Source organism: Zosterops lateralis (assembly GCF_965231275.1).
Source record: "Zosterops lateralis genome assembly, chromosome: 14".
Taxonomy (NCBI): Eukaryota; Metazoa; Chordata; class Aves; order Passeriformes; family Zosteropidae; genus Zosterops; species Zosterops lateralis.
This window is the reverse complement of record NC_139774.1, coordinates 4,123,890-4,145,526: the sequence shown is the minus strand read 5'-3', so window position 1 is coordinate 4,145,526 and position 21,637 is coordinate 4,123,890. Positions and strand designations below refer to the sequence as shown.

At 41.3% G+C, this 21,637-nt stretch overlaps 1 protein-coding gene across 3 annotated transcripts in view; it reads right to left on the bottom strand.

Annotated features, from left to right (window-relative positions):
* SLIT3 (slit guidance ligand 3) overlaps positions 1–21,637 on the bottom strand; it is a 473,506-nt gene that overhangs the window by 141,833 nt on the left and 310,036 nt on the right. For all 3 annotated transcript variants that reach the window (XM_083871948.1, XM_083871949.1, XM_083871950.1), the window contains 2 exons: positions 14,137–14,208; positions 8,891–8,962 (listed from right to left, as the gene is read on the bottom strand). In XM_083871948.1, coding sequence (XP_083728074.1) covers positions 8,891–8,962; positions 14,137–14,208 — 144 coding nt within the window. The remainder of the gene's footprint in view (positions 1–8,890; positions 8,963–14,136; positions 14,209–21,637) is intronic.

Genomic DNA, 21,637 nt, shown 5'->3' with positions numbered 1-21,637 from the left:
TCATTTTCTTTTCAGAGAGCACATGGCATTAAATGAGTCGTTATGATTCAGGCTTCGTCTGGTGTTGGAAGGCATTTTTAATGTAGAAACTGGACATCATCCAAAAACTGTATCTGAAATATTTTTCATTCTGTTAAGGGATTTTTTTTCCATCCTTTTTAGAAATATTTTAGCCACTGAAAGGCTCACATTGTCTGATGCAAAAACCTAGAATTCTGCTCACTAATACTGAATTTTAAAAGCCAGAGAGCACAAGCTGGTTGTCGATAAAATTTCATATAACTGAGTCTCTTAAGATACAGTAATTGGCATGAAATGTGACACAGGCATCATCGGATAAAATATTATGGCTTCACCAGCTGCTGTTACCATTTCAATGAACTAATATAAAGAAATTTATCTTGAACTGGAAATAGACATATATTTCAGGAACTCCAAAATAATTTAGGTATGGCTTAGTTATAAAAATCAGTAAAGCTTTAATAACAAAAATAGGAGTCAGTGTGTATATTTAATCAACCATAAATATATGACCTGATATCCACGATTCAGTTTTAACAGGAAAAATATTTCATTTTTAAATGGAAAAATGCACATATATTATCCTTAGAAACTGAACAAAGGGGGGAGAGAGACAGAAGCTCCATTATGCTGAGATGTGTTACCCAGTGATCAGGGCAAAATCATGTATGACAGGAACACCAGAAATTCAATCATGGCTGAAGGATTTGCTCGTGTCATTTCTGCAGGTCGGTGCCATTTGTCACAACCAGAGAGTGGCTGAGAAGCTTCTGTGAGTCCTGCTAAAAGGGAAGATTATGAGGCTCCCTCTGACAACATTTTGCCTCACCTTGACACTTTAAACTGGGAAAACCAGAATTCATGTAATTTCTATGCTCTACACAGGACATGGCAAATGGTTATAAACCAGCTCATGCCAAAACTCTGCTGCTTATGTGCCACTAAACTGGTTGATTCCCTCAGTTGTTAATGTGGAACAATAGGCTGGCAGTGAATCAAAAGGCCATGTGAGGCTGGGATGTTGGCTGAAATCCTGGCTCACCCTGCCTTGCAATGTTTGAACTATTAGGCAGAGTTAACATACAGAAAAACAAATTCTTAACACGACAGACCATTTCCAATACCCCCTGGCCTTCCCAGAGCATCCCCACTTCAGTTTACTCCTCATCACTCACTGGGAGCCCATCACCCTGTGGGAGCCTTCCCAGATCAGCTCATTTCTGAGCCTAAACAAAATAACACCATTTAAATACCAGAACCTAAAAAAACCAAATTTTTCATTACTTTTGCAGTTTAGCAGGAACTCAAGAGCTAGTCAAGAAATAAGGGGTCATCCAGCATTCTATCCCCTCTAAACAAATGTAACAATTTCTCCATCCAGTACAGAGTCAGGAGGTGTTTGTAATGTGCTGCTCCCATCAGTGTTTCTTGTGAGTAATGAATGCTTCTAAATTTTTCTGGTTTTTAACTTTAGCTTCAAAAGACACACACAATTTCCTATTTCAACAAAATTTAATGCAATACATGAAGATTTTTATACTCTATCCAAAGCTAGAGGGAAATGGTGGTTGAACTTGGAAAGGTTTAACAGAATTGTTCAGACAAAACATTCAAGTCCCTGGATCTCACTGGGCTCTAAACCAACATGTGAAAGGCTGACTCACAGATTTCCTTCTGAACAAAGATGTGTGAACCTGTATCAGAAAGCAAAACCAAAACCTCTGCAAATAAAATATTTGTGAAAGGTTAAAACATGAATGGCCATAGAACCCAGAATGCCTCCTCTTCATCTTTCAGTCTTTCTGAAAAACCTTTCTTTAGCAAGTGTGTCATCTGTACACTCAGTTTAGACTGCAAACTCTGGGATGTCAGAAGAATATCTTCCCTAGTTTTGTGAAGGAGCAGGATCAGCAGTCCTGATCAATAATTCATAGTACAACAGCAAAGAAGAAGTGAGAAGGTAAGATTTACAAAATGTCCATGGAAAGTAAAAACATCCCCACTTCATCCTAAGGGTTATTCTGGCTGTAGAGGTAAAACACTTAGGGGGAAAGCAAAACCTTAAAGAAATATCAACACTCATATCCTATGGTACTACTGAATGCAAGTATCAAAGTAAGACCCTCAAAGCAACTTTTTTTTCATTTATTTTTGAGAGTCAGAAGGTCATAGTGCAGTGTGCTACTGAACTTTCAACTGTGGATGTGTTTATACATCTTCTTTATTATTTTGAGCAAAATAAAACAGATCAAAATAGCTTATAAAATAAAACAAAGCTTCGATTTTCAGAAGCCATGAAAAGGAAAATAGGCATTTTCCAAACTAATTTGGCTTATGTGCATGTGGCACATTAGCATTCAAACAGATTAGCAGCTAAACAAAAGTCAGGATGAGAGCTCAGGCACTTGTCTCTAATTCATATTCATGTTCAGCACTGCACAGAGCCACATCAGCTTGTGCCATGTCTGCCTGCCATGCCAGGGCTGCACAGAGGAGGGGACATCTGCACTGCTCTGCAGCTCTCAGTGCCCTCCACTGCAGGAAAAAAGCCCAAAAAACCTGCTTTGCTCAGAGTTCTCTGTGTCAGCCAGGAGAGCACACACACCAAGGATCATAACTTGGGTTGGCTCCTGGTCCAGCAGGCTCCTGCTCTGAACCAGCAACTTCTGCCTCAGCCAGGCTGGGAGTCCCTGTGACCCTCCTCTCCAAAAACCTCCCAAAAACCCCAAAACAAACAAAAAATCCTCCCCAAAACCAACGAAAAAAACTCACAAAACAAAACAACAACCAAACAAACACAAACAAAACCCCAAAAAACAAAGACAAAAAAAAAAAAAAAAAAAATCCAAACCAAACAAACCCAAAAAGATAACCCCCCCCCAAACTTTTTAAAAAACCAACCAAACAACAACAAACAAACAAAACAAACAAACAAACAAAAAAAAATAAAAAAGCAGGAAACATGACTGATTCAATTTAAGAGCTTCATTTAAATCTCCAGTGCTTTTCCCAGCATTGGTAAATTTTCGGAGATTTGGCCTTTGGCATTACAAGTTCTAAAAATGGTCTTCACTTGCTTCCCTTACACGTGTTGCAGGACACGCAGGTGTCCTGGCTAATGTGCAAGCTTGGCACAGGAACATAACCCTTCTTCTATCCCAAAGCACCTGAAATTTTAGACCCAAAGGATTTTTTTTAAATTAAAAATACACTAACAAAGTTAACATGTAATAAAAATAAAATTCGCTCAGTAATTGCTGCCAGTAGACAGTGAATCAGTGAATTGGAACATTTATTAGAACACCAAAAAACCTACTAAGATTTTTTTTTTTGTGGGGGTTCCTGATTCTTCATTGGCTTCTCATCTTTAGGAAAGCAAGTCAGCCTTGGGCCTGCCACAGCACATAAAGCACAGACCCCAGGCAGCACTGAAAGCACTGGAAATCCCTGGGAGCAGCACCCTAAAGAGTCATTATGGATCTACAACAAGAAGTTATACAAATACAAAACAGACACAAATGAGGCATTGTGTTTCCTCAGCCTAATTCTGGCATCATATTTTAATAGTCCCCTAAAGATGTATCCATCCCAAGACATTAAATTTCCAATTAAATAGATACTAAATTTCCAATTAAACAATTAATTGTTACTACTAAACTTCAGGTTTTGCTGTTTAACCCAACTGTTATTCTGAAATAAAGATTAAACAGTGCAAATAATCCCTGCATAGATTGATCTGCAGTTCTGGGACACACCAAACACAAACAAAGCACAGGAAGCAAATGTAGCCAACTAGTATGTTTGAGTCAAACTATAATCAATGATGGACCAAACCTTCAGCAGAAGGGTCTTAAAACATGAAATTTACACTGATTCTTCACAGTCTCTATCCATTCTGACTTCTTGCACCATTTTAAAATGAGGGAATTTGCCCTGACTTTACCAATACATGGCCTTTCAGATGCACTAAAATTTAACACGCCACCATCAAAGGGTGTGAAACAATAATTGCTGTGTCCTTTATTTTACTTCCTTACTTGCAAATGTAGTTGCAATTTAGCTGCTTCATTAAGTCAGATCACAGAATACAGAGATTTTTCCCTTGAAGGTGACACAGAGTTTTTTGAGGTATGAAAGCCTAGCACAGAATCCCTTACTTTCGACCATATGGTTTCCAGCTAAGTGTTCCTTTATTTTGGCTGGGCTGAAACATTCTTACTGAAGTGTCAAATTGTGACTTTATGCAATGTCTTTTTCAGTCCTCAGAATGCTTTTAACTTTCCTTCAGACTGTGAAAACAATTCTTGCTAGGAAGAATTATATTTCCCAAGCTACGTACAATGGCACAGGCTCAACACAAATTCAGGTTTTCAGAAGAGGACAAATTGATAGGGATAAAAACAGCAATAAATTTCTAATATCTAAAAGAAACTTAGACATGTAATTTTTTCCCCCCTGCACTATTTCATATTTCTTCAGAACAAGCTAAGCTAAATAAATCACAGTAGAACTATCCAAAGCAATTTGTTACCTTAAAATAAGTTTGTCAGCTATTGCAATAGACAGTGTTTTATTGCAGATTTCAAATCACCATGAATGACACCCCATACATCATCACCCAAGAGATGATGGTCTAAATGGGACTGCTATGTCAAAACCTAAGCTGTCTCTTGTCTCTGTGCCCAGGCTGATCTAAGCTTTGAAAGTGTTCATCAGCTTAATTCTGTATATGAACTAAACCAAAGGAATTCTCCCTCTGCAATGGTCTAAAAGTTATTCATGCAGTTTAACACCCCAAATGCTTAGACTATTTTGTCGTATCTCAAAATGCCCCCAGAGAGTCTGGATATGACCTTCCAAACCTACATTTGTGGGATGTTTACTGACCCCAAGAATTGCATTTATCTTTGATGTATCAGCATTTACTTACTATTAATAGTAAGTAAATGCTGATACAATTCTCTCACTGATACCAGACAGATTCTGAGGTGATTCAATGAGAAACTAATTTTCTTCAGAAAATGTGTGCAGCAGTCTTGAAACATGAAACTATTCCTGTTGTCCCCCATGCTCTGGGCTGTGATTAACCACTGCAGCTCCTGCAGAGGCCCTGCTGACCATGGAACACAAACACCAGGCACTACACACACAGTGCTTCTCAGACTTTTCCTTCAAAATCAGATATTACATTCATTTGCAACCAACCAATTTTGCCACACTTCTCAATGCAAGGGCACTATTTCCTCTCATACTTATATGAAGGATGTATTGCATGGCAAGACTAATTCTTCCAGCACAGGAGGAAGAAAAGGAAAAGCCAGTAAACTCTAGGAAGAAGCAGAAGAAGAAGCAGAAGAAGCAGAAGAAGCAGCAGAAGAAGAAGAAGAAGAAGAAGATGAAGAAGAAGAAGAAGAAGAAGAAGGGAAAAAAAAAAGTTCTTAAAACATAATAATTTCAGTTCCCTATTCTGTAACAACCAGGAAAAAAGAAGTTATGTGCATCCCCGAATGTTTTTGAGTAGAAATTTCGTGTTCCAAAGAGTAATATGAATAGGTAACAAAATCCCATTGAAAAATGGGCACAGAGAAAATAACTTATTTTTTCCTGCATGTAGGGAATGGAGAAGTCTTGAGTACCCTACAGGAACAAACTTGCCTTTCTTTTGGTAAATGCAGAGAAAACCCAAGGCAGAAATGGCTGCTTTCAAGTATAATCATTTTGTGTCCTGTTTGACTCCCACAGGTGAATTTCTTGTTAGAGAAAATATATGGATTTACAATAAAAATGTATGACCTGTTAGCACATGGATCACTTAGCACTTTTAAAAGATTTAAGTTTTATACATTTTTAGAGGAAACAGCTTCTGTTATAAACATTCCCATGTTTTGAAAACTGCAATATACTCTTTTTTCTGCCATCTCAACACGAGTACAACAGGCAGAGCACTCTGAGAAGCATTTCTGCCTAGAAACACCAAGCCAAGCTGACCTCAGAAGAAAGCAGAGTAGAACCCACTAAATATAGGCCTGCATTAGGCAGGCAGACTAACAACGTTGGCTGCCTTCCAGAGGAGCACTCTGGCTCTCCAGACCCATAGGGAGCACTGTGATTGCATGCAAGCAGGGAGCAGAGGGAGGAGCACAAAATGGGAATAAAAACAGACCAAAAAAAGCGCAAGGATATCAGGTCATACAGCAGCACTTCACTTTTAATGGAAACCAAGTTGCTTACTCTTATTTGTGCATTAATACTTTCCTCTCCTTTCTTCTGGTTGGAACTCAGCTGGCTGAAAAGTCCAGCTGCTCTGAGCAGAGATGAACCCTCGGTGATGCCTCATTAAAATGTATTCACCAATCACATCTGACTGAGGGGCAGGAACAGTGAAGTTGCTCCTTGTATGCAGAGCAGTGTTCCTTCAGGATGTGGGAACTGACAGTGGTCAGAACATGGATTCTTCGGCTCCAGGCAGTGCCTTGAAGCCTGTGGCAAAGCCAAGAACAAAACTCTCTCAGTCTGGCCTGGGAAATCGTGAGGAGGAACCCGAAACAATCCCTATAAGCAATCCCTGGAGATCTCTTCCTCCTGGCACCTGGTGTTTTTTCAACTTGTTTACCGGTAGAGATGTTCACAAAAGGGTGATGCCCTGAAGGACCAATCCTATTCATTGTACTGAAACACTGTATAAAGAATCTGCCTTTCAATAAACCTTGTTATATTGCCCTCCGAAAAAATCAGAGTTCTAGGTGTCCTTACATGAGCCATCCTGAATTGTAACAATATCAGCACCAAAAGACTGAGCTGCTAAGAGAGAACACTGCTCAGCCACTGTCTCACTTCTTTTCCACCTCCCTGTTCTCTCCCCTTTGGCAGAGCCATCAGGAGGGCTGGCACTGCCAAGGAGTCCTCTTTTCTCCTGCACTTGTCCTTCTGTGCCTGACTGAGCTGGGCTGGTGGCTGTGGCAAAGCTCAGACAAAAGAAGATACTCTGCTTCTGAGGGGTAGAAACATGGGGGAGCTTTCTTCAGAGAAACCCAGATTCTGCTGACCAGCATATCCCCTTGCTTAATAAAGATATCTAGGGCTCAGAGACTGAAAGAACTACAGTGAGGAATCTGCCAGGGCTGGGTGACAGGTCATGAAAGATGAAGAAATTAACCATGGCTTGTCAACTATTTGGAAAACATTTGTAAGACCTACCTTTGCAGGGGCAAAACCTTTCAAAAGAAAGTAAAAACACAGCAGACAACTGACCCTAGAGGAGAAGGCTGATAATTTCAAGACTGGAGTTGATACTGTCCTAGAAACAAGGGTGCCAAGGAGAGGAGAAACTGTGTTTGTGTGCCTGTGGTGGAGGGAAACTGAAGCAAACATGGAACAAAGGAAAGATTTGGAGGCAGTTCCCTTGCTACAGCCTTGCTGTGCTGCACCTCATCTCTCTGCCATAACCTACTGGCATTAACTTAAGCACTGTTTTACCCACTTGGACAGAAACATATTCAAACATCATTTACGTAAAATATTGCCTTGGATGACAGGGCAGAGAATACACACTCCGGTCACTTGCTTCTGTCTGCAAGTCAAAACACTCCAAACCCCTGCCCAGTTTATGTTCTCATTTCCTCTCTGTCCACTCGGATGTGTTTTGTCCCACACTCCCGAGGCCACCTGGGGGTAACTGTGCTAAAGCTGAGTAAGTTCTGCCTTGGGAGGTCAAGCCCAGTGGGAATGTCGTGTCCAGCTCACTCCTGGCCAGGAGGTTTGCCAGGACCAGGCAGCTGCAGCACTGCAGCATCAGCAGTAGTTCCATACCCAGCCAGAACTGTAGCGTTCAGTAAATGTCACTCTCTTGCTGAATTGTTTCCAGACAGCAGTGAGGGATTTGACCATTTCCACAGCATGTTGAATAACACCGCCTGAACTATTCAACAAACACCAGCAACACTTAATATATATTTCTGGCATTCTCCCAGCTGGATTCAGGGCACAAGAAAGGGCCAATCCTTCTGCATTCTGGCTCAGAGGTTTACTGCAACATATAAGTTTAGTACTTAATAACTTTCTGATATTCTCCTGGTCAAAAAATCATTCAGTTTCTCAGAATTATCCAGTATTCAGGAAATAAAACTATGGCAGCTTGCAGAAACAAATGACAGTTTTTTAAAAACCACACTGGGTTTTATGAATATTAAAAAAATTATTATTTCCACACTGTTTTTAAAATTAACACAGGTAAATATCATTCTATTGTGCTTTCCTCTTTTAACATGGGGCTTTCTACCACTCTATTCTAATTTATCCTCAATATGCAGGTTCTGACCTTGTAGGGCTCTTCTTTCGCATTAAAAGCTTGACTGTTTTAACAGTGCTGTGGGTACCTAGGCTGAAATACAGCTGCATGTAAATTCAACTTGGTGCTAAATCAGTTTTCTGTGTTCTATAAAGAGAAACAAATGGCTGTCAAGAGATCCTACCTTCCTTTTATCTTCTGTATGAAATCATACCTGAGTCCCCTTCCAGCTTAATAAAGCAGTAATTACAGCTGAGGTGTGTAAACATGAGGTTTTGGTGTGCCATGAGAAGCAGGGCTGCATGGAGCAGCCTGCAGGTGCTCATGTACAGGAGATTGAATAATGCACTGATTTGAAGAAGTGCAGAAGTCAGCAGCCTTATGAGAGACTTGTAGACAGTCCTCCTTCCTAAACTTCATTTCTCATTTACAAAATTTTTCATTTACAAAAGATCAGATGCTTCACACAAGCTGGCAGTTGCACACAGAAACATATGTTCCCCCAGACAGCACATTATCATTTTTATTCCTCTTACATGCAAGCTCTCTCCAAATGCCCATTCAGTTCTATTTTCTACTTACAATGAAATGAGAGATTTCAAGCCTTTGAATGCATCAGGTGCAATGTCAGTTATTTGATTCTTGCTGATGTCTCTGTGAAAAGAAAGAAGGATTAAAAAAAATGTTAGTAAACAGGGATCTAATGACAATATTTTAGCTGTAGCTTATTGGAAGAACACAATGTAAAAACATAAGTAAATATTGAATTAATCACAGAGAAATGATGAAATATGTAATGGCAGAGACAGGCAAATTCCAGGAAGGATCAGAAAACATCAGTCAGTATGACAGGCCACAGTCTCAGTAAGTCACCCTTCTTAATAAAGTCTTTGATTTTATAGATGTTTAAAAAAAAGGTTTTTAGGAAGAACAACAGTGATGTTGATAAAACCATCCCAGAGCCATTAACACTGTGACCCTGTGGGGTGGCCCTCCAGCACAAGGAGCAGCCCATGACAAAGCTTAAAGGTGGTCTGAACACTTCAATGCAGGCATGGAAGGCCAACTTTGTAACAACAGAGAGGATCATGCAGAGTGCCCACCCAGCCCCTGATCCCAAAGCAGGGAGCTCAGCACTGCCCCACTGAGCTCTGGGCTTTAATGGCCTAGAAAAAACAAGCAGCACAAATTCCACTCAGTCTGGTCAAGTTCAGGCACTGGAAGAAGCCTTCAAGCATCTGGATGGGAACTGTGGAGCTCTGAAGCCAGAGCACTGTGGGACCCCCAGTGCACTGCAGACCCTGTCAGGGAGCCCAGCAGGATTCCATTCCTTTGGCTGTGCTGTGAGTGGGATTCAGTATTGCCTGATGTATTTTCAAACTGTGCTCCTGGTTTGAAATGCTCTTCAATTTGAATTACGACCAGCCAGGAACACAATACAAATACAGACTGTGCCACAGTAACTTTATACAAGGAGCCCAGTTTACTGCACTTGGCAGGTGCTCAGAGCTGGGTGCTCATTGTGACTGTCACTGTCATCCAGACTTTCTGTCCATCAGTTTAACCAAGTGCTGAGCTGGGACACAACCTTCATTCAGCCACCTCACTGCACTCCCTGACAGCTGATACCAGCTTCTATCACTGGCATCAAATCTCTTCACTGATAGCTGAAGCAATACAGGATTTCATGTACATCTTCACTGATATTTCCACTGGGGCACAGTCTGTGGATCCAAGTAGACTAAATAAAACATCACTTGAATGATAACTTACTAATCAGAAAGTAAGGAGGTTTTCCATTCTCTACATTTTTTCAGCTACAAATTACACTGGTTAAAATTTTAATGAGATCCTCAAACTCTTTTCAAATCTAGCCATTTAAAGTGGGATTTTTTTCTGTTTGTTTTTTTGGTAACTTTTCTAAGGCTTGGTTCTTTATTAAAGCTCATAAAGAATTGCTCTGCAATCTGCTGATGTTTTCTGTTAGAACATCCTGCCTAGCAGCACAAGTTTGATGGAAACTCTTGGCTTTGCAGCTCAACTGACAGCAGCCAAACTTGTCACCGTGAAAGTAGGAAGATTTATTTTTATTTTTATACAGGCTCTTTGTGAAACTTGTTTAGACTGGCTATTGCTTTTTTATCTAGTAAGCAGAAGTACTAAGTGGATCAGTCCTATGTGTTTATTGAGGAATGTACTAAAATTTGCCAAAATCATGAGAAAAGGCAAGTTTGCTGAACAACAAGAAGCAGCATCTGAAAAAGGGCATCTGGTTTTGAGAGAAGTATTTCACTGTTTTAGTGATTTGCTACTCAACATTTGCATCCTTCCTCTCTCCCCATGTCCGGACACTAATGAGTGTGTAACTAATGGTGCCTGAACGAGCAGAAATGCCACGCTGGGCAATGCACTCTCTCACTTCATGCAGATGCACTACAATCAGCATTAGCAGATAATTAGACACATTATTTCCTTTCCATTAGAGCCCAAGTTCCACTGTTCTCGAGTAAGAAGGTTCCATCTCCTTCTGACTTGACTGAGAGAAAGGGATTCAATTTTGTCCTGTATTTTTGTTCCCTTTGTTTGGCCTGCTTTGGTAAGATTGCCCTATTATGTCTTTCATTTACACTGAGACAGAGAGAGGCTTTTCTAAGCTGCACAGCTAAGACAATTTAGGTGACATAAGGCTCATTTTCTTAGTTTAGGGTATCTCAGAATCACTCAGGGGAAGTGTGCCTCTTCAACTGGAAATGTAATAAAATTATCAGGGTTCCACTCACGCAGGGATGACATCAGTCACCTCATCCTCCCTCCCTGCACCACTGACAGCACGGCAGAAATCTCTGAAAAGGTTGTTGCACACACCTTGGAGGGTGGCTGTGCTCAGTCACCAGTTGGAGACATAAATTGGTTTTGACTTTGCACCAGGGGAGCAAGGATACCCTCCCTGCAAGTTGCTGAGTAACATATGACTGTATGGCTTCAATGTCTCCAATGTAAAAGGTTTTGAAACAAAACAGATTTATTTTTACATGCAGCCAATTGCAAAACTATTAATAGCTTTGGCTGAATACTCTCTTTGTTGATCAACATTATTAAAAACAGATTACTTGATTATCTTCAACATATAAAATGGACTGTTCTCATTTGACAAGAGTACTCAGCAAAATCCTTGTCATATATGGTTTAGTTTGTAGAAGCTGCTTAAAAATGTCACAACTCCAGAGAGCTACTGGGAAGCCTGTGAAATCTCAATGTGTTTTCTGCTAAAATGTGATAAAATTAGTCTGACAACACGAAATGCCACTACAAGCATCAGAGCTGGAGATACGCAACCACATCCTTCAAAGTTATCCCATGTACTTGGCTCTCATCTCACTCTTGCTCTACAAACTTGTTAGTTAAAAGCCTCAGAAGAGTAGAGAAAGGAGATGTGGGCAGTTATGATTAATTCCAAGACAAAATAGGTTTCAGCTCCTTTACTACACCTAATCACCAAAATAACTCTTCCATCCTGGAAGTTGTTGAAGACATTCTAAACAGCAAACTGCAGCTATATGCAAGTATAACACTTGAATTAATATACATTTCTGTGCTATCATGTTGACCTAATGATACCAAGTCATAGCAAGATTATGTTGGACAAGTGGATCTAATTTCATAATTAATCTCAGTTATCCAATTAGTAAAGGAAAGGAAACTTCATTATCTTGCAGGAAATACTCAGTAAAGAATCAAAATACAGAGAGTGCAGAGTTGCAGATGAGGACTATTATCACTAACATTCTTGCATATTTATTCATCAGAAGGAGAAAAATACAATACAATTTACAGGGTTATGCTAATACTATCCTCCGAATAATATAAAATATTATTATAGTAATTAATAGTAATAATAACAACAATTATATGAATGTTCTTCATTTGTACCCCCAGTAGGGCATCCATTAATTTAATTGATAATCTTCCTGCTATGGCACTGCTCATTGAAATCAAAGTGACAGAAATGAAGAAAGGCAACCAAAACTTCAGTGATATTGAACTCATCCTTCCTGTAAGGGAAAAGGATGGATGATTATTTTGTTTCAGGATGTAATTTTTTTCACCAAAGTATATTTTTTGTGTTAACAGGACTGGGAATCTTGAGAGGATGGTGTCAAACCATGTGTAACAGAACTCTGGCTCAATCCACACCTTCACAGTCCTGCAGGAACTAAACTTTAACAGGGAGAAAGGTGGATAAACAAATGTCAAAACATCAGGTTTGTTATGGGACATTCTGCTGCCCAGTACCTGCCCCAAGTTCTCCCAAAGGATCCTGTCATGTTAACTAAGCCTTGGCACAGATCATCTGGCACAATAACTTATTATTTCATTATGAGTTCAGATCTCAATGAATTTGCCAATTATACCCCCAAAAGCTGTTAGCACCACTTGCTAATGGAATTCTGCCGTGAAATTCTAACATTAATCATTTCATGTAGCAAGTGCTGTGTTGGATAGGGCAGCTATCTACATTAAGGAGTATTTTTTGGTCAACTCCCATAAAAGTAGAGTTCACCAATCATGAAAAGACATGCTAAAAAAATGAAAAGACAGTAAACCATTGCAAAAATCTAAAATTAGTCATACCTTAGAAAGAACTAAGTAGTGATTTTAATAATAAAAAAGTTACAATTTAGGTCACTGAAAAGGGATCCATCATTATTCACTGAAATTACCATCTTACTATCCAATACAGAACTTCTTTAAAAATACATACAGCTATATTGAAAGTGAGACAGAAGACTAGAGATCATCTAAGACTGATGATTCTACCTGTTAAATATTAAGATTCATATTTACAGCTCTTCAGCTCTAGGAACTTGCTAAGTTGGGGCTGGAAAATACAGCAATTTTGCCCTTAAATCAATGGTATAGTGCAAACTCAGTTCAGTTTCCCAAAGCCTCTGATAATCCAGTGTCTTCTGTGAAATAAACTGACAAGTGTCTTAAGCCCCGTATTGTTCACATCAGAGAAGAACTGCAAAGGCATTTTTTCAGCAGCATTAGCACTGATCTACAAAGCCTGAATGACTTCTGGAAGTTACTGCTCCAGTGGCAACATCATTATCTCCATACTGTGGTGAAGCAGGGGTAACTTGCTCTACCATTATTTGTGTCATCATGGAACTGTCACATCATCTCTCACATCTCAGTCAAGAATGAAAGAAAAACCTGACTGGGGGAATGCCCCGTGTTATCTGCATGACAGCACTGCTACACATGAGGATTATCATTTTCTTTTAATCCAAAGAGAAAACACAAGAGGCAATAAAAGGAAGAATTATCCGGGTATCTACTGGTGATTAAGCGACAGAGAAAACAAGCTCCAGCAGGTTTCTTTGTTTTCCTGTAAACAGTCAAACCATTTCAACATCAGGACATCAAAAGCACTACAAAGAACTGCTCAGTGCCCTGCAGGACCGTGACTGCTGCTCCACTGGGGTCAGCCACCCTGAGTGCTGCCAACAGGCACAGAGCGGAGGAGAAGGGAAACGGAACTTCACGTCTTCTCTGAGGAAGCAGATTTGAAGTTTGAACAGACTAGCAACTAATTAAATCACACCGTTTATAATAGGAAGTGAAATTAAGCATTATTAAGGATTTCACGCACTGTCAGGCATCCTGAACCAAATTCCATTGTTGCTTACACTCTGAAGAGGTGATTTGTGCGATCCCCAGCGATCTCAACACACAATTGCCAATATGTTTCTAAAATGAAGATACTGAACTTGAAGCGAGAAGATTCATGATTGCTCTTGCATGTTGGTCTTATTAAAACTTACATTCTCTTAAGCTTCTTGTACTGGGTGAAAGCTCCAGGGGGAATGATTTTGATGAGGTTTTGTTCCAAACGTCTGAAAACAAACAAAGCAATATATATGTTAACGACACAGCTATAGGACAGGGACCACGTTAAATATGACAGCACATTTTACATAAATATAAAGCAATTTTACAGAGTTTTATGCAAAACATGTTCTTATTTTGAAGTCCACTAAATAGAGAAAATACTGAGATAACGACTTAGAAAAATAAAATAATCTCTTTGACTGCTAAATTGGTCTAGAAAAATGTCACAAGCAAAGGAAATTGCACTGTTAACACTCATGGAATTAATGAAAAATAACAGGCATATTTTAAAGTTAAGGTAGAAAATAGAAATTCAGATGCTTTCCTTGACTAGCTGTTGTAAATAGAACGTAGCTGTTGAAACTGACAGCCAGGCTAGGCTGTGACAGCTCAGTAAACAGATTAATAACACAATTCAGAGCAACAACCTGTGGGAACATGCTAGAAACCAAAGTGAATTCACTGCAAGATGAATTCAGATCTTTAAGAGGGTGGGGAGCATTTTATGTTAAAAGAACTGCATCTTCCTATTCCAACTACCAAATATATAAGTTTTTCCAAAATACAGTCCAGACTACATGAAAAGTCTGCTGGTTTTATTTCTAAGATTTGGCTTGAAAGAAGTATTCTTTATGAAGTACCATAAATGAATGTATCACTAACATAAAATGTAAGCAGCTTTAAGACACCACATACAGCAACCACTGAGATTAATTTCTGTTCCTTCCCAGTAGTACTTTCAAGTATTTGTCAGCAAGTCCCTGAATTCCTGCTAAAAGGAATGGCTTCTCCTCAGATGAACTTCAAATGTTCATCTCCATTGGAAATGTAAAATCCTCAAACAACAAATTCCACTGACCATGGCAGCTGAACTTCTGCTGAGCTGCGACTGAGACCAAAGTGTGGTTTTACCTTGCTCTCATTATTGAACTGTTGTGTATTTCTTCCCCTGAAGTGTCCTAAAAATCAACAGTTTAAATAGTAAAAAAAAAAAAATAATCTGTGGTTGAAAGTGGCTTAGAATTGAAGTACAAAAACATATTGGAATGATGGAATGAGGCACTCCAGTCATTTCAAGTTGCTGCAGCAATGCAGAGGGGAGAACAAAAGAAAAGCTTTAGAACCAGGAATGACGATAAAGTGAAATGGAAGAAGGAAGAAGTAAATCAAGGTTTGTGAAGTACTAGGGAATAGTAGAGAGAAAATGTGTAAGCTCTCTATCCCTCTGGTGATCTGTGCTTTCATAAGCAAAAGAAAAAAAATCCCCTTGAAAAGAAGATAATTTGCCAGCTCATTTATACTCTAAGAAGCTCTTTAAGTACAAATATTTTGATATTTGCACAGTCAGCTTGTACAGCCAATGTGCTCACCCTCTTTTATATCTGTAGCCGTCTATGTTTTAAAGGTTGTGATCAGAGTTAATTCTATTCCTTGTTTTGTGATTTCAATCAGTGTCTGAGATTTCCCTTCCAGTTGGTCTAAATATAACACGCTTCATTTCTGGCAAGTCCACAGTGAAATGCAAATTGCTGTGAGCTCCAGCACGCCACTATTGTTGGGTGTTTGTCACCAGAATTAGCAGCACACACTCTTCCCATAAAGGCTTTTTGTCAGCTTGCCAGTCGGGTGTTCAACTCCTCCCAAGTGTTTCTGTGCAGGCACTTCTAGGAACAAAAGAGGCTCCTGCCTGCCCAATTTCCTGGCCCTGGGGATGGAAACTGGGGGTTCACCCACCCTGCGCACCAGGGCAGCCTGCAGTCCTTATAGGGAAGCCCAAATACAGTCATGGGGGGAAACGTGTGGCTTTTTACAAGCAAAATTCCAAGGCAATTTCAGTGACTCAAGGGTGGAAATATACACAGAGTTTTCTGCCCGCATAGGGTGAAAAAAATATCCAAAATTGGTCCCAAGAAATAAAAAATAAAATTATAAAAAAGGAGATTTCTAGAAAAAGCTGAGAGGAAGACAGAAACAGGAGTTATTTGAGAGTTGCATGCTGAAGGTACCTAGTGAACTCTTCACCCTTTCCTACAAAACCTGCAGCAGATGGCCTGTACAGAAATAGATGGACAAGGCTCTTGTCATCTGCTGCTGTATTTCCACCACAGCATCTGACATTTTTTTTATTCCATGAAGCCCTTTGCAAATGAAGGACTAAAGAATGCTCCTAAAACATTCTGCTCAGTGCACTGCACCTTGCAGATGGTACCAGAGGAGCACCACAGGCCCTCACCTCACTGGGGTGTTTTGGCAGGTGGGCTCCAACCTGGGCACAAAACAGAGCATTGAGTCCAGGGCTGCATTAAACTAAATTAAATTAAATTTAAATTAAAGCCTTTGCTTTAACAGAGTGAAGGACTAATCTGACTTCTATTTACTTTTTATGTAAATGCATGCTATAGAATGGCAGACACAGCCTGAAAAACACGATGCAGTTTCACAAGTAAAACAACAGAAAACACCTTGTTTGTACTAATACCCAACTCTTTCACCTCATTTAGCTCATACACATCATGTTGAGTACAGCAGACAATTAAAGATCTTAAGAAATTCTAAGTTCTGCCAGAAGGGATTTTGGCAATTTCGGGTGATGAAGGCCCAATTAGAAACCATATAATGGGAAACTGCTGGAGATGCCCTCTTTGAAATAAAGTCAAAAGCAGGATTCTTGCCTAATGCTGTCCTTTTTTCCTTCAAAAAGTGACAAAGTGTAAATTTTACAGCCACATTTTATGTCAGAGAACATTACCTAGGTTACCTAGAACATGACCTTTGGAAAGCTGTTGTTTTTATGGTCTATCCCTATACTATGGATTGCTGTCACAGACTATAAAACCATCTGTGCTAGTGCAAAGCAACATCTGGGAGTTCATTTTTTGGGAGCCATTAGGAGAATATACTATAAAATAATTTTACAATACATTTCAGAAACCTGTACAAGACACACAGTCCCAAAAGGCTAAATTTTGATAATTCAAACTACTACACCCCCTCCCATTAAAGGCTTCTTAGCAACTCAATAAAAATTTTCTTGATTCTCTTGTGGTATTTCATACTCAGACCTATTTAAGAGATTTGCCAAGTGGAATTCCCAACTGATAAATTCACTGATAAAGCGAATTTGCCTGTTCAAGCTCCCAGTGGTTTTTGTTCCTCCTTTGTTCCTCCTGTGCCCATGCCTGTCTCCTGCTGCCAGCTGAGTGCTGAAGTGAACTGAGGCACATCTCCCCCCTCCCCACACACAGCAATGCTCTGTCTGCCTCTCCCAGCTTTATTTTAGAGCCTTTGACAACAACATCAAAGGGCAGGAACAATTTCCTTTCTCTTCTCTAATATATCATCAGAGATTGGAAAGTACGAGGGCCCACCGGATTCAGATCCATTTTTTCTTGTAATAACATGATGCTAGACAGGATAAAGTCCTCCTCCTTCCCACTTTTTTTAAAATGACTTTGCAGCAATGAGAGCAAAAAGTAAACATATCAGAGAAAAAACAGAACAAAACAAACACGGGGAGACCATGCAGTTAAAGATGAAAAACTATCCCAGGGTAAAGAATAAGCACTCGAATTCCCATGCTAATCCATCTCAAAGTTCACTGAGGTGCAAATCTTTTCATCACCTCCTCCTGTGGCGCCTGTGCTGCTCACGCCCAGGATGGCAAAACACAAAGGAGAAAAAACTCTGCCTAACAGGGACTCAGCAGAGCCAGCTCACACCCAGGAGTGATGAAGCCATTCGTCTTGAAGAGTGATTCCCCCTGCAGAGTTGGGGAGACAGACGTATTAATTTGGGCCTTAACTATCTCCCTTTCATTGAGGGAAAGAAGGAATTTGTTATTTGGGTCTCTAATGGAGCAGTTTGCCAGCAATTTTCCCATTTCAAACACTGTCTCAGCTGTTAATGTGCAATGTTTTGTCAAGCTTACCTACCCATAACATAGACAAATCACTACCTTGGAGAAAAAGAGAGGGAGTGAAGCATCGTACTGATAATTCTCAGCTGTCAGATGAATAGAGCCTACAAATGAGACAGCCACACTCTATTAACAAGGCCAGGAGCTCCTGCCTGAGCCGGGTCACAAATGTTCCTGTGCATGGGGCAGGATGAGCCAGGCTGGTCCCTGAGACACAGAGAGTGAGCGGATGGATGAACCAGGCTGGTCCCTGGGACACACAGAGTGAGGGGATGGATGAACCAGGCTGGTCCCTGGGACACACAGAGTGAGGGGATGGGTGACCAGGCTGGTCCCTGGGACACACAGAGTGAGGGGATGGGTGACCAGGCTGGTCCCTGGGACACACAGAGTGAGGGGATGGGTGACCAGGCTGGTCCCTGGGACACACAGAGTGAGGGGATGGGTGACCAGGCTGGTCCTTGGGACACACAGAGTGAGGGGATGGATGAACCAGGCTGGTCCCTGGGACACTCAGAGTGAGGGGATGGGTGACCAGGCTGGTCTCTGGGACACACAGAGTGAGGGGATGGATGAACCAGGCTGGTCCTTGGGACACACAGAGTGAGGGGATGGATGAACCAGGCTGGTCCTTGGGACACACAGAGTGAGGGGATGGGTGACCAGGCTGGTCCCTGGGACACACAGAGTGAGGGGATGGGTGACCAGGCTGGTCCTTGGGACACACAGAGTGAGGGGATGGGTGACCAGGCTGGTCCCTGGGACACACAGAGTGAGGGGATGGGTGACCAGGCTGGTCCTTGGGACACACAAAGTGAGGGGATGGGTGACCAGGCTCGTCCTTGGGTCAGGGCTCTGCTGGTCTAGCGTTGCCCAAGCTTCCAGGAACCAAAGAGCCACAAGCCAAAGCCACTCCAAGAAAGAGGAAGTGTGAGCACAGCCTTGTGAGAGCAGCACAAACCCATGGCACACTCACCTGGCAGGACACACAGCCTGTGTGAAGGGTGGTGGGGAAGGGCAAGAACTTTGTTTTCCTCCTGCCCTGTAAGCAGGGATTTGCAGGGAACTGGTTGGGAAAAGAAGGAGCATTCACATGCAGCACGGTGACAAAATCCAGGACTGGGGAGAACTGCTGGGATTAGGAAGGAGGAAATTTCTAGGGAACACAACAATCAATCCAGGGACTGAAACAACTGAATTATAAAAACCTCCTTGGAGCATTATTTCAGATTGATCTCATAAATTGGGCTCTCATATCTTACTGTGCATTTTGGTCTCTGATGAAGAAAACTCCACAGGTGTATTTTCAGTATTCAAGTTGAATAAATCATACTAAATAAATCACCATCATGCATGGTCTTCTTACTACAGCTATGAGCTGGATCTGATCCCTGCCCTGATGCCTTTCCTGCCCCTTCATTTGGAATACGAGCTTTATTCCCAGCACACACAGCAGGTGTGGGCAGCTGCACTGAGGTGTTTACCCAAAGACAGCCCTGGAGAGGAGGAAGGAATCCTGCCCTGCAGTCACAGCCAGCAGCAGAACATGGAACAGCCACAGTGCAAGGCCAGAACCTGCAGTCCTTCTGCTTCATTAAGTGCTCATGGACTTCTATCCCAGGGAACAAACAGCTCTTTGTGCCTCTCACCCCTCAGTCCCCAAGCAGAAAACAAAGTGCCTTGGGATGGCAGGACATGGAGGATTTTAGGATGTCTGTGCTTGCTGCTTATTTTAACTGTTAAAGCCTTCACCCTCCACCCCAGCCAGACTCTACCACCACTATAAAACCCCTAAACACATATTTAGGGTCCTCCAAGACTTTCATACTGCTGCCTTTCATTGCAGCATCTGAACTACTTCCAAAAAATTATTAATATGCATTATTAATGCCTCTTATGGAGTCTGCCTTAGGAAATGGAGAGCTGAAAGCCAGTAAACCCTCCACCTGTATTAATACAAGGTGACAACTGGAGTTTCCCTTCATATTCCCTTTGGTGTTGATTTTCAAGGTCTGGCTGCTGTAGTTCTAAGACAGAGCTGCTCCCTAACAACTCACCCCAGGGCAGGGCTTCAAGAGACAAAATCCTATCAACAGTGAAGGGACTTGTCAACATAAATCTACCTAGGAAGCTACACAGATAATTCTGCTCACCAAAAGACATCTTTCAGAATGAAAACAGATGTTTTGATATGTTCCCTGATACCATGGCGTTGCTCTAAAAGCAGTGCTGGTGACATTGGATCTTCTGACACACTGCAGTGAATTTAGTTTCAGCTGTGCAGCTGAGCAGTTGCTCAGGTATCAGCTGGGAACCACTGAATTTGTGATGGCAGCCACATTAGGATTCCATCCCCTCTGCTGTAGCATGTTAATTTTGCATTAATACAGCACAGACAAACAGGAAACACCAGAGAAACCCGCAGACTGGTATTTCACAGAATGTCTTTTGACAGAACACCAGTGTCTCTCTAACCACATTAACACCAGAATGAAGCATTGTTCTGCCAAACCTCAGAGTTTCTCCATCTACCAACCACTATGATACTCCACACTTGTGGTGGGAATTTTTGGCCCTTCTCATCACCTTTCATTGTAATGTCCCTGCCAGTCTCATTTTCTTTTCTTTCTTTTCTTTTTTCACCCTGGTTGAGGGTGCAGGCTCCCCCTGAGCTCCCTCCACTGCAATCCCACCCCTGCAGGGACTGCTGCTGGCTTTGCCCAGATCTATGGGCAGAGTCTCCAGGTGAGCTCCCCTGAGCGATCACCTGTGAGGATGTTCAAGGTGAATCAGAAGCTGGTTTTGGGGGTAGAATATAAAATAATGCCTCCCTGCTCTTATTCTAGACTGGACAGGTAATTTCCCATCTCAGCTGACTTTACTGGGACATGTGGACTTGGGACCAGGGTTTGCAGGAGGAATTTTACCTTCATGCAGGCATGTGGCTGTGAACACAAATGCAGCAAACAGAGCCTGTAATTTGGAGAGAACTGACAATTTCCAGGTCCCTGCTGGTAATTCCATTCCTCATTCAACCTGCACGTGAGTTGAGTGTTGGTGTTCCTGAGATGTTGTGGTGACCAGCAGAGACGTGGATCCCACACCCTGAGACCCAGGGATTCCAGCTCAGAGCCAGGGATTTTAGTTCAGAAGGCTCCAAAGGAACATCCCACAGGGAGCTGCACAGAGTTCTGGTGTTCACTTCCACAGCACAGCATCTGCTCTGAGCCTCACTCACACTTCTGCTGAGCACTTTTTTGTTAATTTTTTGGGTGGGTTTTTGTTGTTGTTGGGGTTTGCTTGTTTTTGTTGTTTTTGTGGGTTTTATTTTTTCTTGAAGAGAGACAAAGAGTTTCTGTAGTACCTGTGTGCAATCATTTACCAATGTTCTGATAAACAGAAACCTGTAAGGATAGTTTTTAACAAGCCAAATCCAGAATATTTGCTTTACTGAGAAGCTCTGTGAGGTCCCAGAAAGACAAACCCCTGAACACATCATGTTGCTATTTAATCATTGC